The following is a 22,775-nucleotide window of genomic DNA, read 5'->3' as shown; positions in this document are numbered from 1 at the left end:
CTCTACAGTGAAAGTCAGTCCTGCAGAAGAGCAGGAAAGGAAAATGTTTGCCTTAACTTTTTAAGCTAAGAATTTTCAAACAGGATGCAAGAATACAGGGAATAATGGAAGACAATTCATAAACCCTGCAATTAGAAGAACAGCATTTAAAGACCAATGAGATGGCACAGTATAGTAAGGGTGCTTGCAGCCAAGCATGGCAACTTAGGACCTACATGGTACAAGGAGAGAACCAAACTGATTCCCACACGTTAAACTTTGCTTTTTATACAAATACACATACACACACACACACACATACACACACACACACACACACACACACACACACACCATTTGTAAAGTTACATTTGGTTAGTATTAGGTTAGTACGTTGCAATCAGAATCATGAAGGTGAATTAAATAGCAAGTGTAGTTGGAATAAGGAGAAATGGGATAGGTAGGAAATGGTAGTTGGAGAATAAAAGGAACTTAATTTGCAGTAGTACATAGTCCTGTGTCCAAAACATCTTCACAGGAGAACGTAAAGTATGTTATCTCACTTATTAATGACTAAACCTTCTTTTATCCTCTGCATCCCTCAAGTGGTTCCCACTCCAGAGATCCTGGTTCTAACTATTAGGGCAGTGTGGTACTTAACTTCCACTGAACCATAGATACACACAGAGACACACCCCCCAAAAACCTGGGCTCTCCCATCTCTACTGGGGTCTAATTTGTTTTCCTGATTATTTTTTCAAAGCTCCTCAGATGTTTCTAAAGACAATTAATGTCAAGACCTACTACTTTAGAAAGAACAGAGATTTCAATGGACATGGTGGCACATGCCTTTGATCCCAGCACTTACGAGGCAGAGGCAGGTTCAAGGGTCGGCCTGATCTACACAGTTCCAGGACAGCCAGGGCTACATAGAAAGACCCTCTCTAGAAATACCAAAGAAAGAAAGAACAGGGATGTTCATCTAGGTAATTCTATCTCGCAAGAGGCTGAGGCTGGAGGATTATTGCAAGCTCAAAGCCAACCTGAGCCACACTGAAATCTTGTCTCAAGAAAATAAGAAAACAATAGTAAACAAGAAAATGTTGAAAGAGAATAGAAACATTAATAATCAGATATTTAAAGATTCCCTAAATAATGAGACTTGGAAATACCAAAATACACCATCACATTCAAAGCATATATATTATGTTTTAAGTTGTTTATTACAAACTCTGAAGTTAAATACTTCACTGTAGGCAAAGATTAAGAAAACACTGAACCTGTCTAGTATATTAAAAACCACAAACCACCAGCTTTCTAGGTCAAATGCAGTTCATGACTTACTGGAGAAATATTTGGTCCATGAAATAGGTCTTATAATTCTGCTTTCTAGAAATATAGACTCTGTCCACTCTTACCAAACTGGAAAGGCACAGAAATAAGATATCTTACGCAAACACTTTTTTTCCACTCCCCAATTAGTTGTCTGCTGCCTTTCCTGTAGGATTCACTGGTAATATTAATGAATTTCTCAAGCTTCTCCTGGATATTTAGCACTAAATGTACACTGAGTGCTAAGTGAGACCCTTTTTATTTATTTATTTATTTATTTATTTTGAGATAAGCTCTTGCTATGTACAACCCAACCTAGCCTGGGTCTCAAGGCACTTCTGCGGGCCCCTCCTCCACCCACCAACAGACAGACACACAAATATAAACACATCTACAGGAAAAGCCAACTCCTACATGCCTTTACAACTAATCTACCACTGACTTAATAGTCACCACAATAGTAAAAAATGAAGTAGGAAATGTACAATATAAACACTGTGTCATGTGTGTAATAAATACCATGCATTATTTTAAAAATTGAGACTAATACAGTTGCAATTCGATAACATGACAAAAATCTACTAGTTTTGGCAGTTCTGGGGATCAAGCAGAGGGTGCTCTATATGCTAGGCAAGCGTTCTACCAATGAGTCAAACCAGTCCTGCAAAATCTCTACCCTCTATGTCATCATGCCTTCGTCTTTTTTTTTTCAGTTCTAGTCACACCTAGAAGATTTTGGTTTTTTTGGTTTTTTTTTAATGAACAATAGCTCTGCTAAGAAAGACAACTATTCATTGTATTCTTAATAAAGTACAGGATAGCCAGGCGTGGTGGCGCACGCCTTTAATCCCAGCACTCGGGAGGCAGAGGCAGGCGGATCACTGTGAGTTCGAGGCCAGCCTGGTCTACAAAGTGAGTCCAGGATGGCCAAGGCTACACAGAGAAACCCTGTCTCGAAAAACCAAAAAAAAAAAATAAATAAAGTACAGGATAATTATTTACCCGTTACAAATTATTCTTAATAGCATCACTATTCTAATTAGACAAACTATAAAACAGCTTTACTATAATGGCTATTTCCAAACAGCTAAAACTATATCACTCTTCCTTCTTAGTAACTTGAAATCATATCCCACTTTATTTATTCATTCATTCATTCAATTATCTATTTATATTTTTTAACACAGACCATTTTTGTCAGTATCTCTATCATAAAAATATAAGCTGTAAGCTGGAGAGATGGTTTATCAGTGTAGAGCACTTACTAAAGGATCTGGTTTCAATTCCCAGCACCCACACAGGGCTGCTCACAATGGAATATGACCTCTCTGGCCTCTGAGAGCATCTGTACACACATATGCACACACACACACACTCACACACATTTTACAAAACAAAATAAATCTCAAAAAAAAGAAGTTGCTGTCAAAAACTTCACTAGTGCTACAAACTCAGAATACAAATTCCAGTAAAATTAGATAATCTGGGCTATCCTAATTAACTACTGTACTGAGAAGCAGTAACTGAAGGAAGCAGGCAATTGATCACTTACTCTTTCTGGTCCAGGTTATTTACGTACCTGAGTAAAAAACTCAAGCTTAATTGAAACTCTCTTCTTTTCCAGCAAAAATATTTCAATTCTGCTCAAAAGTACCCACAGAAAAACGTTCTAATGATTTGGACAATTATCACAAAAAAACTAGTTCCACCACGGCTGGAAAGATGACTCAACGGTTAAGAGCACTAGTTGCTCTTCCAAAAGACTCCTAGAACCCACTCTGCAACTCACAGCTGTCTGTAACTCCAGTTCTTAGAGACCTGACGCCCTCTTCTGGCCTCGGTGGGAACTGTATTCACATAGCACACAAACATGCATGGGGGCAGAGCACTCATACAACATAAAATAAAAATAAATACATATTTTTTAAAAGGAATAGTAGCATAGAACATAAACTATATGTAATATAATACTCCACAGCTGATAATACTCCACAGTTGACCAGGTCAATAGATACATTGGCACTCCAGAAGGGCCCACCCTTTCACTTCCAAGTATTATGTGCAGCCTCCAACAGGTGTTCAGTAACTATTTGAATTAATTTGCAACTACAAGTGGAATCACTTCTGGCCTACACCTTCCTTTTTCTAACACTACCAAATACACTCTGGAGACGCATATATCTATGTGTTTAGAATACAGAGGTTCATGTGGAGAAAGAGGAACACTTCTTCATTGCTGGTGGGAATGCAGACTTGCACAATCACTTTGGAAATCTATCTGGCGCTTTCTCAGAAAACTGGGAATAGGGCTTCCTCAAGACCCAGCTATTCCACTCCTTGGAATATACCCAGAAAATGCCCCACCACACAAGGACATATGCTGAACCATGTTCACAGCAGCCTTATTCATAATAGCCAGAACCTGGCAACAGCCTAAATGTCCCTTGGTTGAAGAATGGATAAAGAAACCATGGTACATTTACACCACGGAATACTACTCAGCTATTAAAAACAAGGAAATCCCAAAATTTGTGGACAAATGGATGGAACTAGAAATGATCATACTGAGTGAGTTAACCCAGAAGCAGAAAGACTCACATGGTATATACTCACTTATAATTGGGCACTAGCCCAAAAGGCATCTCCCATGAAAGTCTTCACTTACCAGGACATAGGGATAGATATGAGGACATCCTACTGAGACTCTAGGTAAGACAACTATAGGAGATGGGGAAATAGAAGGATATAGAGGGTCCTAGAAACCTACAAGAAGGACATTGTGTGACAGATAGATGGGGGCCCAGGGGGGTCTGCTCAAACTACTGTACTAACCAAGGACAATACAAGTAGTAAACATCGAAGCCTTACTCTGATCTAGCCAATGGACAGGACACTGTGCAGAGCGGGGACTGACTCTGACATGAACTCTGGTGTCCCATATTTGACCACCTCCCCTTGGTGGGGAGGCCTGGTGTCACTCAAAGAAAGAATAAGCAGGCTACCAAGATGAGACTTGATAGCCTCTGACCATATAGTAGGGGAGGAGGTCCCCCTCGGTCATAGGCCTAGAGGAGGGGAATAGGGTGAAAGCAGGAGGGAGGGAGGAACAGGAAGATACAAGTGATGGGATAATAACTGAGTTGTAATCTGAATAAATTAATTAAATTTTTAAAAACAAAAAAGAATAATTTAAAAAAAAAAGAATACAGAGGTTCAAAACAGCAAACCAACCCCTTTCTTCACAGAAACTGACTAGGCAGTTTCAAAGAGAGAAAGGAAAGCCATTAAGATGTAATGAAAGAAGAGACATAATCTCTTCAGAGGAAGAATCATTTCTCACCTTTGAGTTCACTGTATTATAATTCTGAGAGCAAGCTCTTCACATCTTTGGGAAAGTTCATTCAGGAAATAAACTATTGGAAATAGTGTATGAAACAAAAATCATGTAAAATATAGAACGTCTCATCATTTCTAAGTTCATAGATATTACAAAAGCAGCTGAGAATAAATGAAAAGTTAAAGTATACTCTACTGATCAGTGCACATGGAATTCTACTCAAGAGAAATACAACCCCTAAATATATACTTCCAAATACAGTAATTTCAGTCTGTAACACTACATATTAGACCTATGTAGTAATGGAGAGATATTTCTAATCAAAGCAAAGCGCAGGTTTCTACTGAATGAAATGCCCTTAAAGGAAGGCTGAAGGAAAGGTCTTCAGTTCAGCTGCAAAACACTGTACAATGATTCTCAGGCTCTTTCCAAAAGTCAAACCTCAGAATTCTAGTATTAGAATTTGTCCTCAGCTATATTATCACCTGGCTGCTTTTTAAAGAACATACACAACTGACACTTTATGTAAGGTTGATATTTTTTACATTAAAATATACTGTATATAGCTCAGTGACAGCTCATGCTTACAGCTACTGTTTAAGACCTCCTGCATTCAATTCCAGACACACACACACACACACACACACACACACACACACACACACTTACTTCAAGCAAGGAGAATTATTATAAATGCAAGTACCCAGGCATTCTAACAAGAACATACAATAACCTATTCATAGCACTGGATAATTTGATAGTAATTATAATAATCCAATCATATTTTACTTAGCTTCATGTGATCAATAAACAGTTCAAATGAAAGAAAGAAAAACTATAAAACAGAGTTTTTATGCACTGGTCCACTTTAACATAAACTCTTTAAGAATACCCAATGATAGAGAACTATTTTATGAATGTGATTCTGCATCAATTCATGATGACAAGTTGTCAATATAAAGACAAGAAACCCCTGCAATGCTTAGAAACTGAAATATTTCAGATTCCAGAGTTCCTCAATTTTTGAAAATTTGCATAGACATCAGCAGCTGAACACCCTAATCTAAAATCCCCACTTGAGCCATTATGCTGAGTAAGAGCATTCACTTAATGTTCAAAAGTTTCAGAATTGGAGGGTGTTTTTTTTTTTGATTGCTAAGATTACATACCCTCCCTGGCCAGTGTTGGTGCACTTCTTTAGGCCTTTAGTCCCAACACTCAGGAGGCAGAGGCAGGTGGATCTCTGAGTTTGAGGCCAGCCTGGTCTACAGACTGAGTTCCAGGACAGCCAGGGCTACACAGAGAAACCCTCTCTCAGGGGAGATATATAGATAGATATAGATAAAAATTACAGAGCCTCAATCTGTAAAAGTATATGCTTCCAGCTCAAAGATCACAGGGCAAATTGAACTCTGAAATATATCTCTAAAACTTTAACTCATGAGGGTGGGAATGTAGCTTAATTTATAGAGTGCTAACATATATGAAACTCTGGGGTCAACCCACAGATCAACTGCCATTGGTGGCATATGCCTGTAATCTCAGTGCTTGGAAGGTGGATGCAGAAACCTAAGAAGTTGAAGGCTACATAAGAGATTCAAAGTCAGTCTGGGATATGTGAGATCTTCTCTTTAAAACTAAATAAATGTATATACACACATACAAACATAACATACACACACACACACAGAGAGAGAGAGAGAGAGAGACAGACAGACAGACAGACAGACAGACAGACAGACAGACTTGACATATTTAATTTAAGAAAGCTGGAGCCGGTTTGATGGTTAAAAGCTGTTCTTTCAGAGGCCTGGAGTGGTCCCCAGTGCCACATCAGGCTGTTCACAGGAGTCTGCTAACTCCAGCTCTGAGACTCTAATGCCCTCTTCTGGCCTTCTCAGGTACATGCACATACACACATACACAAACACACAAATAATTAAAAATTTTAAAATAAAATGCACTATATTGGACCCTTGGTAAATGAATAAGATCATATTGAGAGAGGTAATCCAGACCTAGAAAAACGAACGTCACATTTTCTATCTGTGGTTCGTTCTAAGTTTTTCAATGAGTATATAACCTGGAGTAAATGCAGAAACCAGGAAAATATAAAGGGACTATGGGGCAGGGAAGAGCAATAGAAGGGGGAATAGCAGGGCACAAGCGATCTGACCAGGAAACATGAGGGTGGGGAAGACACTAAGCAGGGGAAGGGAGATACAGAGGACAGAGGAAGGAGCTGAAAGAATAGTAAGGATTGCCTGAAAAAAATCATAAGCATATTATTTATGATCTAGCTAAAATTACATATAATAACATCTAAGCATGTGTATATATAGTTTAAATGAAGTCATCCCATGTGGGCTGACAATACTCCCACAAGCTATAGACAAAAATTCTAACATCAGACATGAAAAGCCCTCATTTGAGTTGCTGGTCAGGGCTGTCCAAGAGACTCCCAAAACGGATAGCCCTTTTCTGTTGTCCTTTCTTACCTCCCAGAGGTGGAAGGTATGTCCTATTGCTGAAGAACATTCATCTTATCAGGAGACACCATGCAAGCTTCTAAGGAAGGGAAGCAATTAACAGTCCTACCCAGCTGCAACAGTCAGCAGGGCATAATAACCCTCAGGGCACAGTAGTGGCATGCACACCTTGGAAGTAACCAACAGCTCTCTAGTTAGACTTAAGACCTGCACAACAAGAGAGAAATAATTCTGGTATTAGTTCTGGCCAACACCTAGGGCTAGTGAAGACCGTGGAGGAGAAACACATAACCACCTTAGTAAAGCAACATGGTCCCTAACTATAGTTTAAATACTCATCCTCCTACCCATAGTGAGTACAGTTCTCACACCTCATCAAAGAAACGTCTTGCAACAGGGACCATTACCGAAAACTACAACTGATTAAAATGCAGAGTTGTAAAGGCCAGCCCCAACTAATAAATCTACAACACAAACCTTGCACCTAAGACTCAGGGATCATTGCAAAAGAGCAGGAAGGAAGATTTTAAGAACCAAGGGAACAAGAAGTTTATTTTGAGGCTGTGTCTCCTAGAAATGTCAGAGGCTACACTCATGAAGTCTCATCATGGCTGCCTAAACACGACCTGAACTACCAAAATACCAATGGGCATACTAATATAGAAGGGATAAGCTTGAGGGGCCTCAACCACAACAAAGAACTGCATGCAACTGAAGACTACTAGAGAGGGAGAAATGGTCTCCCACAGGGAAGAGTCCTCCTAACAGGTTCTTTAATACGAAGCCTGAGTTCATATGCACACAGTGACATGAGACAGACTGAGAAGGCTGTATTCACATATTTAGAAATATATATAAATTTATACATATGTGTACATAACTAACTATATGTAACAACAACTAAAGAAAAAGAGGCCAAAAATTTGAGAGTCTAAGGGAGGTGCATGGGAGGGGTTTTGAAGGAGGAAAGTGAAGAGGGAAATCGGAGTGATTATAATTTTTTTAATTATAAAAAAAAAATTTCACCAATGAAATATACCAGTGCCACGCATGGTAGTACACTCCTCTAATTCCAGTACCGACAGATGAAACAGGAAGGCTTCTACAAGGCTAAACCCAATCTGGGCTATCTAGAAAGGCAAGCCGCATCTCCCTACCCCTCACCTCCCACACCCACAAGAAAACAAAGGAAAAATACTTTCACTTTCTAATTGTTATTTAAACAAAAATGTGTAGTTTAATGAGCTGCTGGTAACTACCGTGAAGGATGGAGAGACAGCTCAGCTATTAAGAGCTCTTGTTGTTCTTCCACAGGACCCAAGTTCAGCTCTCAGCACCCGCTACATGCAACCCACAACCCTCTATTATTCTAACTCTAGAAGGTGAGACACACACAAGTGAAAGTAGAATATAGGGGGCTCCTCATGGAGGGAGGAGGTCAATGCAGAAGAGGGTAGGAATAGCAGTGTACAGTGATCTGAAAGGGAAATGAGAAAGGAAATATGCTCTTCAGGGATGAGGTAGGAAGGTGATGCATATAGGAGGGGAAAGGTGGGTAAATAACAGTAAGGATGTCTGTAAGGGCCACAAAGAATCATACTATTAACTATTTACACACACACAAACCAAAAAACAAAATGAAACAAAAGAAAACCCTGTAATACATATATTCTGTGTATAAATATACATTTTTAATGAAATTTTCTCATCTAGACTGATGGTGCCGCACTAACAGCCAAAGACCATCTAATAAAACCCAATACTAGACATGAGAAGCCCTCTTTTGAGTTGTTGCTCAGGGCTATCCAAGAGACTCCCAAAATATATAGTCCATTGATGCTGCCCTGGTTGCCTCCCAGAGGTAAAAGGTAGGTCCCCGTTGCTGAAGACACCATGTACTTCAGACAAAGGACCCAAAGGATCCTGAGCTGGAACTGACCTGAATGCCCCTCCTGAGGACTATGTATCACAAGGTACCATGTCAGCTTCCAAAGGAGGGAGCGACTAACAGTCTCCCACCTACGATGCCTATGAGCCACATCAAGAACCAACACTGCACGACAACCTTCAGCGTGCAACATGGGCACACAAAGCTTGATGGTTAACAGCTCTTAATTGGACTTAACACCTGCTCAAACAAGAGGCCTAAACCATGCCTGGTACTGGAATCTAGCTGCTGCGTGCAAGTGCAGTCATGGCTAGTGTAGAACTGTCACCACTGATTTACTAAATCCCTGGCAACAATCTATTAGCTTTGTCCTTACACCATAGGTTAAGTGTAGTCTTTACCCCTCATCAAGGAAACTTCTCTTTGTAACAACCAGAGACCACTACAGAAAACCACAGCCCATCAAAATGCAGAGCAGTAGACTCTAGTCCGTGACTACGTCTACAAAAATGAACAAGGATAACATCAACGAACAGGCCAAAGTAGAAAGAAAAAAAGCCCACAAGACCTCAAGCCTACACAAAACTGAGGAAAGGTAGCCTTCCCCAGGGAAGAACACACCAACTGGTTGTCCAGTGCCAAACGATCAGCCCTGAGAACACATACACAAGTAATAGTGACTGAACAGGTTAGAAACACATATGTATGTATATATGCATGCATGCAATAACAACTAGTGAGATAAGAAGCAATGCATTTGAAGGAAATTGGGGAGAGACATATGGGGGAGTTTGAGGGAAGTAAAGGGAAGGGGGAAATGCTGTACTTATAGCACAATTTCAAATATTAAACAAACAGCAAACATTTTTGCCCAGAAGTAGCTTCCATGATATACACACTAAGGTGCACAACGAGGTTAACAGCTCATTCTCCAAATAACAGTTCAGAGTTCCTCACGCCTATATAAGACACTCCTATCAATGTAAAAGAATAGTCACACACACACAACTCGCCCTGTCCCCAAATAGTCCACTTAAGGGCCAAAATTTACTGTTATAATATCCTTTCAATTTCATAAAGCAACAGTGACAGCAGAGTAAGGTACATGTCTCTATGTACCTAATGCTCCACAACTTTTTATAATACAGGATACTGTATTTCTGTTCCACATAACTACAGCTGCCACAAATAAGAACATTCAGGATTTCATCATATACAGAACCACAGTGGGTGTGCTGGCACACACCTATAATTCCAGCACTTCTTGGGAGGCAGAGGCAAGATGATAATAAGGATTAAGACCAGTCTGTATTTTTATACCAAGACCCTTCCCTCTCTCTCAAAAACAAAAATAAAAACAAACCAACCAAATAAATCAAAATATAACAGATGACAGAAAGCTGCACGAAACACAGAAATAAGAATGACTGACTTGCTAGTTCCTACTGTGGGTCACAGAACCTATTTCATTCCTGTCTAATGACAGCCTGAAACAAAATGGGAGAAAAAGTAAAAAAAATTATTTGAGTGAGTGACTGACTTCTTTCAAAGTCAAGTCCCCAGCATTTCTAAGTTCCTCAAGTTGCAACAGTAAGGTACTGATACCCTATGAGCATACACAGGGGGAGGAGGTCCCCCTCAGTCACAGTCATAGGGGAGGGGAGTAAGGGGGAAATGGGAGGGAGGGAGGAATGGGAGGATACAAGGGATGGGATAACAATTGAGATGTAATATGAATAAATTAATAAAACATATTTTAAAAATATTTTTAAAAAGAACTGTCAATCAAAAGTTTTGATGCTAAGCTAAATATGTTCCTGTACTTAAGTCAACATTCTATACTCTGAATCTTACGACTTCCAAGATTTTAAACACTAAAAACAATTAACATCATTTATGTTTTCACAGCTAGACGCAGGAAAGCCCCCCAAGTCTTCAACTTCTATGTACTGTCTCAGAAATGTGAGTGTGAATCCTTTCTCTCTGCCCTTTGAGCACTGATGCAAGTTTCTTACCTTATCTTTCTCATGTGGAAGCAGTGATACAGGAGGTAAACAAGAAAGCGACTCACAACCCTCTTTCCCTTCAGCATTGGATGTCTTAGTGTTGAGCCGGTAGAGAGGTCCATCTTTAAGAAGTCTGCCATGGCCTACGGCACGCTTGATTGCCAATCGTAGCTGCTGATGGAACCCAGAGGCAGCATTGCCTCCATAGGCAGCAGACACATCCTTCTGGCTTTTCAAAAAGCGTTCAATACTTTTCAAAGTTGAGCCACTAGACTCTGCCAAACCCTCAAATGCCCGTTTGAGTAATTTATTCCAATCCACACTTTGCTTATTATCCAATTTTCCATGGTTTCGAGGTTTAGGGAGTGCTATTCGCCCAGGATTATCAGGATCTTTATAGGAATTGAGACCTTTGTTTGAGACTTTTAAAATTGTCCCATCTTTAACACTCAACTCCAACTGCTCTAGAACAGTTTTACGATCCAAGCCATGGGATGAAGACACTGCGTTGCATATTCTTTCCTCTGAAGGTCGCTGTTTCTGCTTCTTGACTTTTTTGATGGCCTCCAAAATCCACTCCGTGTACAGCGGGTTAGCGAGTTTTACCATGGTGAAGGATTCTGTATATCCATAGAGTCGTTATCCCTTATCCTGATGCTGAGTAAGTCTTACACCATGGAAAACAAGATTCTCGGAGGATGGGAACCAGTTAACCATAGCATACAAGATTTCTGGCCTGAATCTTCCCTCTGTTCACAAAATAGAATTACAACCTACTTTCCCTTTAGAAATCAGAAGCACTGGTTCTTTGAACTATCTCGGAGCTTCCCAATAGCACCACACATCGGTCTCTATTCCACATACGCTCCTGTACTCCACACATCTGATTCCCGGCTTCAAGCAGAAAATGAGTATCTTAAGCCTGAAAAGCAATTAAAATAATGTCATTTTTCTATCAAGAGCCACTCTATAAATAAGTTATCAGGTGAAACACTCTAGTCTTTCTTAAAGCAACGTATTTACCAAGCACTCCTAAGAGTTAAATACAGTACTATCAATATTCCAAAACAATCACTGGAAACCACTGGAACAAAACCAGAAGAAAAAAGATGAGTAGTTAAGGTAAAATGGGGAAATAAAATGAGATGGTCTATGAATGACCTTAAGCTGTAACTAAGCAGAGAAGTGCTATTTTCTTCTCCGCAATCTGTGCTCACCAGTCTATGGATTCAACTCTTCCTCCACATTTCCCCCAAGAAACTATTCAGTACTTCAATAAGTATCTGGATTAGTAGAAAGACTCCTGCAATGAAAGCAAGAATGAATCATCTTTCAAAATTCCAGTGGGGAAAAAAAACAATCAATAAGGTATGCAGAAAACCACTGAGAACAATTTGACTAGTTCATACACTAAAGGAAATAAACATGTTCCACATGTCACAATAAAGGCATTAATGCAAACAAAAGCAATGAAAATAGCTTAGTTTGAAAGTGCTTAAAGAATTTTAAAGTAATCCAATTTCATTCAAACTTTCACTAATACCCATATACTGAGGGAAATGACTGTCAAAGTACTTATAAGCAACGTCCTGCTAAATTAGAAATAAGAAAGGCCTAGAATCATTTGAATCAAATGCACACACTACATTTGAAATGTACACTATAGTAGACAAGTATTGCTTATGTGTATTTATAGAAGAGGATCTAATTTTTAAAAAGTGACTCTGAGATAGCTACCTCGCAGTGAGCATTACTCAATAAAAGAAAAACATACACTACTTTTCTGGGTCAAGAAGCTGTCAGATACACATTTTTTAAGCACTAAAATAATGAATTTTAAGCTTTTCCCTTCAAAACTAAGTTTAACTTTGAACTTCTCTTGTTCTGAAGAACATGAGAAATATAAGCACAACCAGAAAAAAAGAGGGACATGTCCTCCAGCAAGTATTCTTAATAGCTACGTTAAGAGCAAAAGGAAAATTTGATACAGGTTGGGGAAGAAACAGTACTATAACTCTGACAAGAAAGCAAAGGGTGCAACAAGACATTAGCACCTGGGGCAAAATTATCTAACTAAAAGAAGCTCCTGGGGGAGTGGGGGGAGGTCTTAATTTTGGTGAAAGCCTTAAGAGGACAAATATCAGATGTATTACTCAAGTTTATATTTTGATATAGAGACACAGACACAGACATAAACTTTAAAATAACGAGAACTAAGACCTAAGAAGCTGGGAACAGCCTATGTGGTCGAGCGTTCAGGTGAAAGAATGAATGACAGTCACTCATTGTCTTTCCGGCCGGAAGTTTCCCCCATCTCCAGGTCTGCAGAAACTAACGCTTTTAGGATCTGAACCCCAACTCTCAGAAAGTACACTAGCAGCTAGAAAGACAGACCAACCGGTCTTTCCCGCGTCCTCCCATCCCAACACACGTCTTCGCGCCCTCGATTTAAAAGCCCCAGGAACTTTAAAAACTTGAAGCGGCAGAGCCTCGCAGTTTTGCCAACGGACTGCTCCGCCGGTCCCATTCTATGGAAATACAGCCCGAAGAGTAAGTTAACAATGAAATCACGTGGAGTTAAGAGCACCAAGCTCTATCCCCAGCTCCTGCGAGCTCTTAGCTCCAAGCGGTCGGCTAAGAAGAGCAGTGTGGGGGACTCGGGCAGTGACGGAGCCTGACAGGTCGGGCAGGTCCGGCCCAAAGTCGCAGAGCTCTTGACAGGCAAAGCCAGCCGCCAGCCGTCCCGGCCCAGGGCTGACAGTCCGACAGACACAACACCACACGTGCTGCCTGCACCCACAACCACGGCACCCACCAGGCTGTCACCCCGCACCGCTCAGCCCCGCTCGGGTCTCCGCGCACTCGGCACAGCCCGGAGTGCGCGCCCGGCGCCGGGAGCGGCGGGCGGACGGACGGCGGGCGCGCCCCCGAGGGAGAGCGGGCGAGCCCGCACAGCAGCCCCAGGCTCCGCGGCCTGGCTGCTCGCCGCCCGTGAGCACCGACTCCGGGAGTGGGCCGCCGGAGGAGCGAGGGCGGCGGGGCCGCGGGCGCGGGCCGGGAGGGCGGCGCGGGCCGGCTGGGCCGCGGAGTCGGACGCGAGGGGGCGGCCGCGGCGCCCAGCCCGAGGCCTGGCGCAGAGCAGCGGGAGGCGGCGCAGGCCGCGGCGGGGCCTGCAGCAGCCCGCCGACCCCGCGAGGCGCCGAAGCCGACTCCGGGGCGGCTTGGCCTCCGGCTCGGCAGCCGGGAGCGACCGGGGGCGGCCCCTCGGCTACTTACCTGGGGGGAAGACAGCCGGGATCCCGGGGGCCCGGGCCGGACCGCGGAGATGCCCCAAACTGACACGGCCGCCATCTTGGAGACAGTGAGCTCCGACTGGGGGGAGGGGAGGCCAGGCGGCGGAACAGCCGCGGGGGGAGGGGAGCGTCGCGAGGGAACGGCTGCCCGGGGAGGGAGCGGGAACAGCCTGCGCGGGAGGGAGGGAGGGGAGGAGCGGAGGGGCGCGGGAGGAGGGCAGCCGGTAGCTGGAAGAGCAGGCTCGTCGCCGGGAAGGGCGGGAGGGCGGGGCGACGGGGGGCGGAGGAGTCGCTGGGCGGGTCACGTGGGGCGGGTACAAAAGGCCGAAGCCAGGGTGGAAGCGGGAGTTGGCCGGGCTGGAGGCCAACAGCTGGGGGCGTACCTCCTCCTTTTCTCACGCGCTGAGGTCTGGCGGATGGCGAGGCCCGAAGCGGAAGGTGCAGCCGGATTACATAGCCCGGGAAACTTGGGGCAGGCGCTTGGGTGGGGCGGCTTCGGCGCGACGCCGAAACCCGGAGCTACTCAGCTCGGGGCAGCCCGCGCGCGGCGTCCGTTCCCATCCCCAGTCGCATGTTTTCGCCCGGGCTCGCACCTGTGTCTGCCTCCGTGGTACGGCTCCCCCGGGCGTGGGGCCTCCACGGTGGCTCCGGGAGCCCCCGAGGCTGGGTGGGGAGACGCGGGTGGCAAGTTCCTTCTTTTGCCTTCGCCTTTCTGCTCACTCTGCACTCAAACCGCTCCACCCCGTGATTTCAAATAATAGAGTCTGGCCAGAGATGGGAGAGCGGCACCGAGTTGGACACCCTGTCGGCCAGCAGGATGCCCACCCAAGCACACTCCCTGTCCCCCCCCCTGCCCGAAAGTTGCCAGAGCTTGGAAACACGTTTATAAGAAACATCACCCACCGAGCTCGGTTTCTAGGACTTGGACAAGGTCACGTAGCTATTATGACACACACTTGCTTGTGGAACCTGGGTCTCCCATCCCTTCCAGTCCAGACTGATGGCTGAACTGCAAAGAGACACTTGGTGTGGCCAAGTCTGTCCTCTGCTGGCTACCTGTTCCTTTGTCTTGTCTTTTGATCTTCTAGAAACTTGAGAAATTGAAACACATACATACACACACTTTCACTGGAAAGACATGTTAAATGCTCAATGGTTTGAGATGTACCTGTTTTGTGTCTTTTTCCTAGACTACTCCCCCAAGACCTCAGTTTAGCACAGCTTTGCCCCCCCCCCCGAAAGCCACCTGCTAGTCGCTGCCCTAACTTTGATATTTACTTTCTTTTCTGAACTTCTGTGGTGCTATTTGCTTTATTCGTTTTACGCTTAAGACGTAGTCCTAATACTTTTAACGGATTCCCAGATAAATGTTCTTCCACAGTGCTGTTTGACATCTCCAGAGTCTAACCAACATGATGTCTAGGCTCAAAACAGCGCTTGTAATGAATAAGCCTTTGTAAGCTGCTGAGAGACGAGTTTACACCTCACCTCATGTCCTGTCTCAAAACCTCATTCTCTGCTTCCAGATCAGTATAGTCCTCCACCCTAAATCTCGGCCAGACTATTATGCACCATAGACTGGTAAAGCCATTCCATATTAGGACTAGCCTGGAAAACTCCCATGAAGGGCCTGGCCTGCAGTGCCCTATACTAACACTGGCGTTGATAACAAGAAGTTGTGATTATTGAATCACCCTTACTTACTTCCAAACCCCAGATTACATTACACAGCTATTAGAAGAGAAATTTGGAGACCGGAGTATCACCAAGATCAAGATTCAGTGGGCACCGTCTCGAGGGACTATGGTGGAGGCTGACAGAGCAAGACACCTAGTATCATCCTCTGGCCTCCAAAAGTGGACAGGCCTGCGTGCACAGGGTTTGTTGTTGTTGTTGTTGTTGTTGTTGTTTTGGTTTGGTTTTTTTGTTTGTTTTGTTTTGGGTTGGTTTTTTTTGTTTTTTTTTTTTTAATTACTAAATGGCATGCTCAGAGCTCTTTGCAAGTTTTGCAGCAAAGAGAAATCTGTTTTTACTAATGAAAAGACAACTGCAGTCCTTTAAAAGAGCAGGGTTTATTTTAGCAAAACTCTTAGGTTTGTTGGAGATTTTTGTTGATCTTTTGAGACAATTCAGACAGTTAAAAGTTATTTCCTCTGTCAACCAAAAAACCACCGCCCTCATCTGAAAGGGACAAAGAGTTTTTTCTGTGTCCATTCTGAGTAACTACGACCGGGACATAATTGCTCCATTTGTACCTTCATTAAAACCAACAGTATTATTTTATCACTTAGAAATTCACGAGGTGGAATATCAAATATTGTAGACGATTTTTTAATATCTAACTACAGAAGTATTTAAGAAACAAAAACTGAGAGAGATGCTCAGTCCCTCGGGGTACTCAGCTGAAGGCGAGTATCAGCATTTCCAAAAAGCACATGAGCACGCTCTCAGGTGGTTGAGCTCCCTGTCCTAGGACGTGGTCAGAAGTGCTGGGTACAGCCCTGAACGTTTCATCACACCGGGCCCCTTGGTGTCATGGCTCTGCCCTTCAGTTTTCTTTATCCTTAGATGAAAACGCTGGGATTTTCATTTAATTATCATAGTTAAAAGTCCTTTACAAGATACATGTTAATGGTTTATCAACTTGACCAAATTGTATAAACAGATTTAAATACTTGTCCATTAAAGCAAGCTTCCCAACCACCATTTATTTTAGTAGGAATATTCTAAATAGGTATAATTCCCCAAACAGAATTGTGATTAGATCTTAAATTGTGCTATTTAACATTTCTATATTGTATGTGTTTGTGTGTGTATGTCTATATTATCTATATACATTTGGATTTTTTTAAACTGCAGATTTTTCAATTAAACTTTAACTTCACTCACTCTAGCTAGAGATACCCAAAGACTGTATTTATTTATTCATTATTTTTGTTTGTTTTTTGAGGCAGAGTTTCTCCATGTAGCTTTGGCCATCGTGGAACTCACAGAGCTCTGCCTGCCTCTGTCTCCCAGAGTGCTGGGATCACAGACATGTGCCACCTCCCCTGGCTTTTTCATCCAAATTACACAAAAGACATAAATCTCTAATAACATATTTGATGCTTTATACCTTAAGCACTGATGTTTCTTATATTTAAAATGTCCTATAGAACAATTAGCTGGGATTACAAAAGTAACTAAGCAGTAGTTGTGTTTTATTAATTAAAAAGGGGGGAATGATATACCGCAGTGGCTCCTTCCGAGGTTCCATTTCCAAGCATTTAAATGTGAGGACAAATAAGTAAAAATACAAGGGGGAAATAGTCCATCTAATTTTTAAATTATACAAATCTTTATTTCAGATACATGTGTCCCCATCTGCTGCCTTCACTCTATTAGGCCACGCTGTGTTGTTGATTACTTAACGTTAGAGCTAGTAGTGCTGTTATGTGTCATATGTAAATATTATGTCAGAAGAAGAGGGTACAAGAAAAATAATTCCTCTCTGGATCCTGATGGCTGATAGTCTTGACCTGGCCTAGAGTGTCTTTAGTAGTGGCTTTCCCAGCTAGTCATTTTCTCTGCAGACTGCTGCCCTGCACACTGTCCAGACTCATCTACATCAGATCCCATGAGTGGGTTTCGTGGGATCCTTGGCGAACAGGGAGAATTATGAATGAGAACTGGAAAAAACGCTGTGTCTGCAGGGACTGGTTGACTGTTTAGAACTGCAGTACAGTGGAGAGATTGGAATGTCACAGGTCTAGAGACTAATTACCCAGTCTGGAGCTAGCTTAATCCCTGGGACAGCCATTTCTTGCCTGCCCGAGAAGAGCCGTTCCTTGCCTACCTCTGTCAGAACTAATATCCTATGAATAATTGATAAACCCTTTTGTGATTTATTAACTTAAAAGGCTACTAGCTTTTATCATCCCAAAAGCTAAGAGTGTTACCAGATAGCGTCTCAGACCGAGAGAAACTTTTCCCCGTCTTGCTGTAGCTGCCTCTGTGATATATCCAGCAAGGTATTTTAGATTTGCCTTGATTTATGACTTTCTTTGTTCTTTAAAACTATAAAACTTCACCAAACTGCTTCCACATTGGAACATGAAATTTGAGGTAACCTAAATCTGTGTTCCTGGACCCTAGTCACTCAGAATGGCTCCAGATTTAACTCTCTCTTACTCCCTTTAAGCTGGACGCTGTGCTTTTGCATTGGGGGTAGTTTATCTCCAAACAATCCCTCCTTTTGAGAAATCTTGTTTCGTGTGTGTGTGTGTGTGTGTGTGTGTGTGTGTGTGTGTGTGTGTGTGTAGAATTATATATGTTCCTGGGAAATTGCTTGTTTGTGCTAGTTAGGGAACATGTGGTTTGGAGTTGGTTGTGTGTGCTACTTTTTGGGATTGGCTTTCTCAGCTTTGAGCCTAAAATCGCCATCTTGTTCCACTAGATCTGGGGGTCATCTTGCTTATTTACAGGAATGTGAGAGTTTTCAAGACACTGGGTGGCCAGTCAATCGCTTATATGTATGTGTCTCCCCAGGAAAGCCAATAAAGTTCATTCTGACCCAGGAGTGAGTTTGTTGGGTTCTGTGGCCATTGCATGTTGTGAGGTGTTTGCCCTGACTCTTTTAGGTAGGGGGAACAAGTGCCTCTTTGCTGTCTTTATGATCAGGCTCTCATAAAATTCCTAAGCTTCAGGTTTGGCGATTTCATCAGGGAAAAGACAAAACTAGGTAACTGAGGAGGAGTGTCAAGAAACAAAGCCCAAATGATAAGTCAAAATATTTCAAAGATGAAACCAAGACAAACAAAACAGAAACCACACTGGCTTCAAAGTTTCAAAAAAGCAAAAGTCAAATTGTTGTTAGAGATCTGAAATCAACCAAGAAAAAATTGAACTAAATATCTAGACCTTAAAATTCTTTCAAAGCAAACAAACTAGATACCTTACATGAGCTAGAGAGTTATCACGTTAGGATCCTTAATTAACCCTCTCAGTAAACAAATGGACCATCCCAAGCCCAGGAAAGAACTCACCCACAACCCTCTTAAGTAAATAACAGATGGCCTGGACTCTGGGTCCATGTAGATACGTGGCTTCCATTCAGGTGACTCATCCAGTGAAAACCAGATCATTCTCTGAGGCCCTGGTTGTGACTCCATAATTACCAATGAAAACGGCACAGCTCGAGTCATAAAGGGAATAAAAGGTAGTTTATTCTGGCACTGTTCTGAATGACCACAGCCTGGGAACACAGATTTAGGTTACCCCAAATTCCACATTCCAACGTGGAAACAGTTTAGTGAAGTTTTATAGTTTTACAAAACAGAAAGTGATAAATCAAGACAAGTTTAAAATCCATTGGTGGGTACTTGAGAGAAGTGGTTTCAAGAGGGGAGAAGCTTTTCAATAGGCCTCAGATGCCATCTGATGTTGTTGTTAGCTTTTGGGTTGGTGGATCCTAGTAGTCTGCTGTTAAGATTTCAAAAGATTTTTATCAGTTAGTCACAGGATAATTGTAGGCAAGGAATGGCTGTCCCCCTGCTAAATGGAGCTCAAGATAAGATAATTAGCCTTTGGACCAGCAACATTCCATTCTCTCCATATCACCACAGCTCTCAAGAGCCAATCAGCCTCTGCAGAGGCAGCTTCTCTCCAGGAGTTCTTATTCACACCTTAAATAATTTGCTCTAGAAATCCCTGCTTTTCTTCTATTCTTGGTAACCATGTTTTATTCATCCCAGGTCAGTTCAAAAGTCAAAGAGACTAATTGTGTTCTGTTTTCACTGGAAATATTTTTAGTGCATTTACATGTAATATAGTAATGGATGGAATTTACACTTATATTCACTGCTTTAATGTTTTAGTTTATTCTGGTTCATCCCTTTTGTATCTTCTGTTCTATCTTGCCTTCTTTTGAGTTCATTAATATATTCCAATTATGGGAGCTAAAAGGATGGCTCAGCAGTTAAGAGCACTTGTTCCTCCTTCAGAGCACTTGTGTTCATTTTGTCTCTGGACAATTAGCCTTTGGACCGGCAGCATTCCATGCTCTCCATAGCTGACAGAGACTCAACTTGAGTTTGGTCATGTGGTTGATGACTGCCTATCGCTCCAGCTCCAGGGGATGCAGTATCATCTTCTGGACCCTGAAGGTGTCAGACAACACATGACATACAGTCACGCAAACAGAAACACGTACACATAAAAAAGTAAACTGGATAACCAATTTGGGAGCTCACCCTGGGAAAGCTATTTCTCTCACTCTCAGCATTCTTTAGTTGCCTGTAGTTTTTTGTTTTGTTTTGTTTTGGGTTTTGGTGGTGGTGGTGGTGGTGGTGGGGTTTTGTTGTTGTTGTTGTTGTTGTTGTTGTTTGTTTGTTTTTGTCTAGGGTTAGGACCCCATGAGATTTTTACCTCCCATGTTAGCATGTCTATGGGTGTCAACCTTGTTCAGTTCACATTTAAGCGGGCATGTTGATGAGACTTGTGGGTGTAGAGTTTCAGATATTTCTAGGAGACACAATCACACAACAAACTTCTGTCCTTCTAGCTCTTAAAATATTTTCACCTCTTCTGCTTCTGAAACCTTGAAGCCCAGCAACATGTCCTCCAACAAGTCCACACCTCCTAACCCTTCCCACACAGTTCCAGCAACTGGGAACCAAACATTAAAATATATGAGCCCTTGTAGGTTCTACTCTGAGATCCATGACTTCACTAACCCTTGATTGTTGGTTAGGTATCTGTACCAGGCATAGTTTCCCTCATTTTGGGTAGATATTAAAAAGCTATTGGTTACAACAAAGGTATAAATGCCAGTTATTGCATCCTTATGTATACAGTGACATACAGGTCATTGTTGTCGTCCATGAGCATAAGGTCTTGCTAGGACTATGGATTCCTTCCCTCCCTTGGAACAGGAAAGCTAGTACTTACGGAGAAGGCGTTTGGGTCAGAACCTGCTCTGATCCTGCAGGTCCTGTACACAAAGTGCATGGTGTCTGTGGCAACAGGGATTTGTCTTCAACCTTTGAGAGGCAGCCAGGGACAACAGCAATAGGCTGTGTGTTTTAAGAACCTCTTGGACAGCCCTGACCAACAATTCAAAAGGAGGCTTCTTGTGCCTAGTATTAAATAGTTTATGTCTCTTGGCACAAAGCATTGTTAGCCGCGATTGGAATTTTAAAAAACTATTTATATTTATTATGTGTATATTATATAAGTGTGTGTGTGTGTGTGTCAACAGGTTAATGTCATCAGAGAGGAAGGAGCCCCAGCTGAGAAAATGCTTCCATGAGACCCAGCTGTAAGGCATTTTCTCAATGCCTGCACATATGTCTGTGTAGTATGTACATGCAGGACCTTTGGAGGTGAAATGATGTTGTGTCCCCTGACACCACAGTCACAGACTGTTGTAAGATGCCATGTGGGTACTGAGAATTGGACCTGAGTCCTCTGGAAGGGCACTTTGTGATCAAGGGGGAGAGGGCCCAGCCAATTGTGGGTGGTGCCATCCCTGGGCTGGTGGGCCTGGGTTCTATAAGAAAGCAGGCTGAGCAGCCATGAGAAGCAAGCCGGTAAGCAGCACCCCTCCACAGCCTCTGCAGCAGCTCCTGCCCTGCTTGAGTTCCTGTCTTGACTTCCTTCAATGATCGACTATGGATCTGGAAGTGTAAACTAAATAAACATCTTCCTCCCCAGCTTTCTTTTTGGTCATGGTGTTTTGTCGCAGTAATAGAAGCTCTGACTAAGATTACATATATTTTTTAATTACTATATATGTAAATAAAATATATAACTATATATAATAAAATATTTAATTGCAAGTAGATAATAACATGATTCCTTGTGACTTTTTCAGGCATTCTTCCTGTTACTTTGCCCTCCTCCCTCTGTCTTCTGAGCATGCTGTTGACACTGACGTGGCCGTGTCAAGGACCCCCCTGCTCAGACTGATGGAGGATGGGAAAGCCTTCCTCTGGTGTGGATGTTGGTAGTGTGCGCAGGAATTATCTACCATAGCTTTCTCCCCACTGGATGTTTGTAGCCTGAAGACAGCTCCTTACAGGAGCATACAGAAACCCATAAGCCATAAACCTTGCCTTGTTTATCTATATGTAATAACCCCACTTCCCAATGAAACTGTATAAAAAGCACACCAAGCTTCCGGGGTGCTGAGGTTTTGCCAGCCAACAGCCCAGACCACTTAACTTCTGGCTATTTTCTGTGTCATGTCATCTCTGTCGAAGCTGAAGCTTCCATGACTGTGCCTCTGGAGACTCAGCTAAACATGGGTCAAAAATACTGGGGGAAATTGCTGCTACGTCAACATCACAGACTGCAGACCTCATCATTACTGCCTAAATGATATAATGCGGTAAATACATAACTGTTATATCATATTAAGGTCTACAGAGAATCTGGAGATGACATCTGCAGGAGGTGTGATAGGTAATGCTC

The 22,775-nt window shown here is 42.5% G+C and overlaps 1 protein-coding gene across 1 annotated transcript in view; it reads right to left on the bottom strand.

The window, feature by feature from the left end:
- Kat6a (lysine acetyltransferase 6A) overlaps positions 1 to 14,446 on the bottom strand; it is an 86,292-nt gene extending 71,846 nt beyond the window's left edge. Inside the window, 2 exon segments of the mRNA XM_051170037.1 lie at positions 11,041 to 11,953; positions 14,308 to 14,446. Of these exon segments, the coding sequence (XP_051025994.1) occupies positions 11,041 to 11,640 (600 nt within the window). The 5' untranslated portion in view covers positions 11,641 to 11,953; positions 14,308 to 14,446.
- Between the last annotated feature and the right edge of the window lie 8,329 nt (positions 14,447 to 22,775).

This window comes from Acomys russatus, chromosome 27 (genome assembly GCF_903995435.1).
Source record: "Acomys russatus chromosome 27, mAcoRus1.1, whole genome shotgun sequence".
Classification (NCBI taxonomy): Eukaryota; Metazoa; Chordata; class Mammalia; order Rodentia; family Muridae; genus Acomys; species Acomys russatus.
This window is presented reverse-complemented; position numbering and strand designations above follow the sequence as displayed.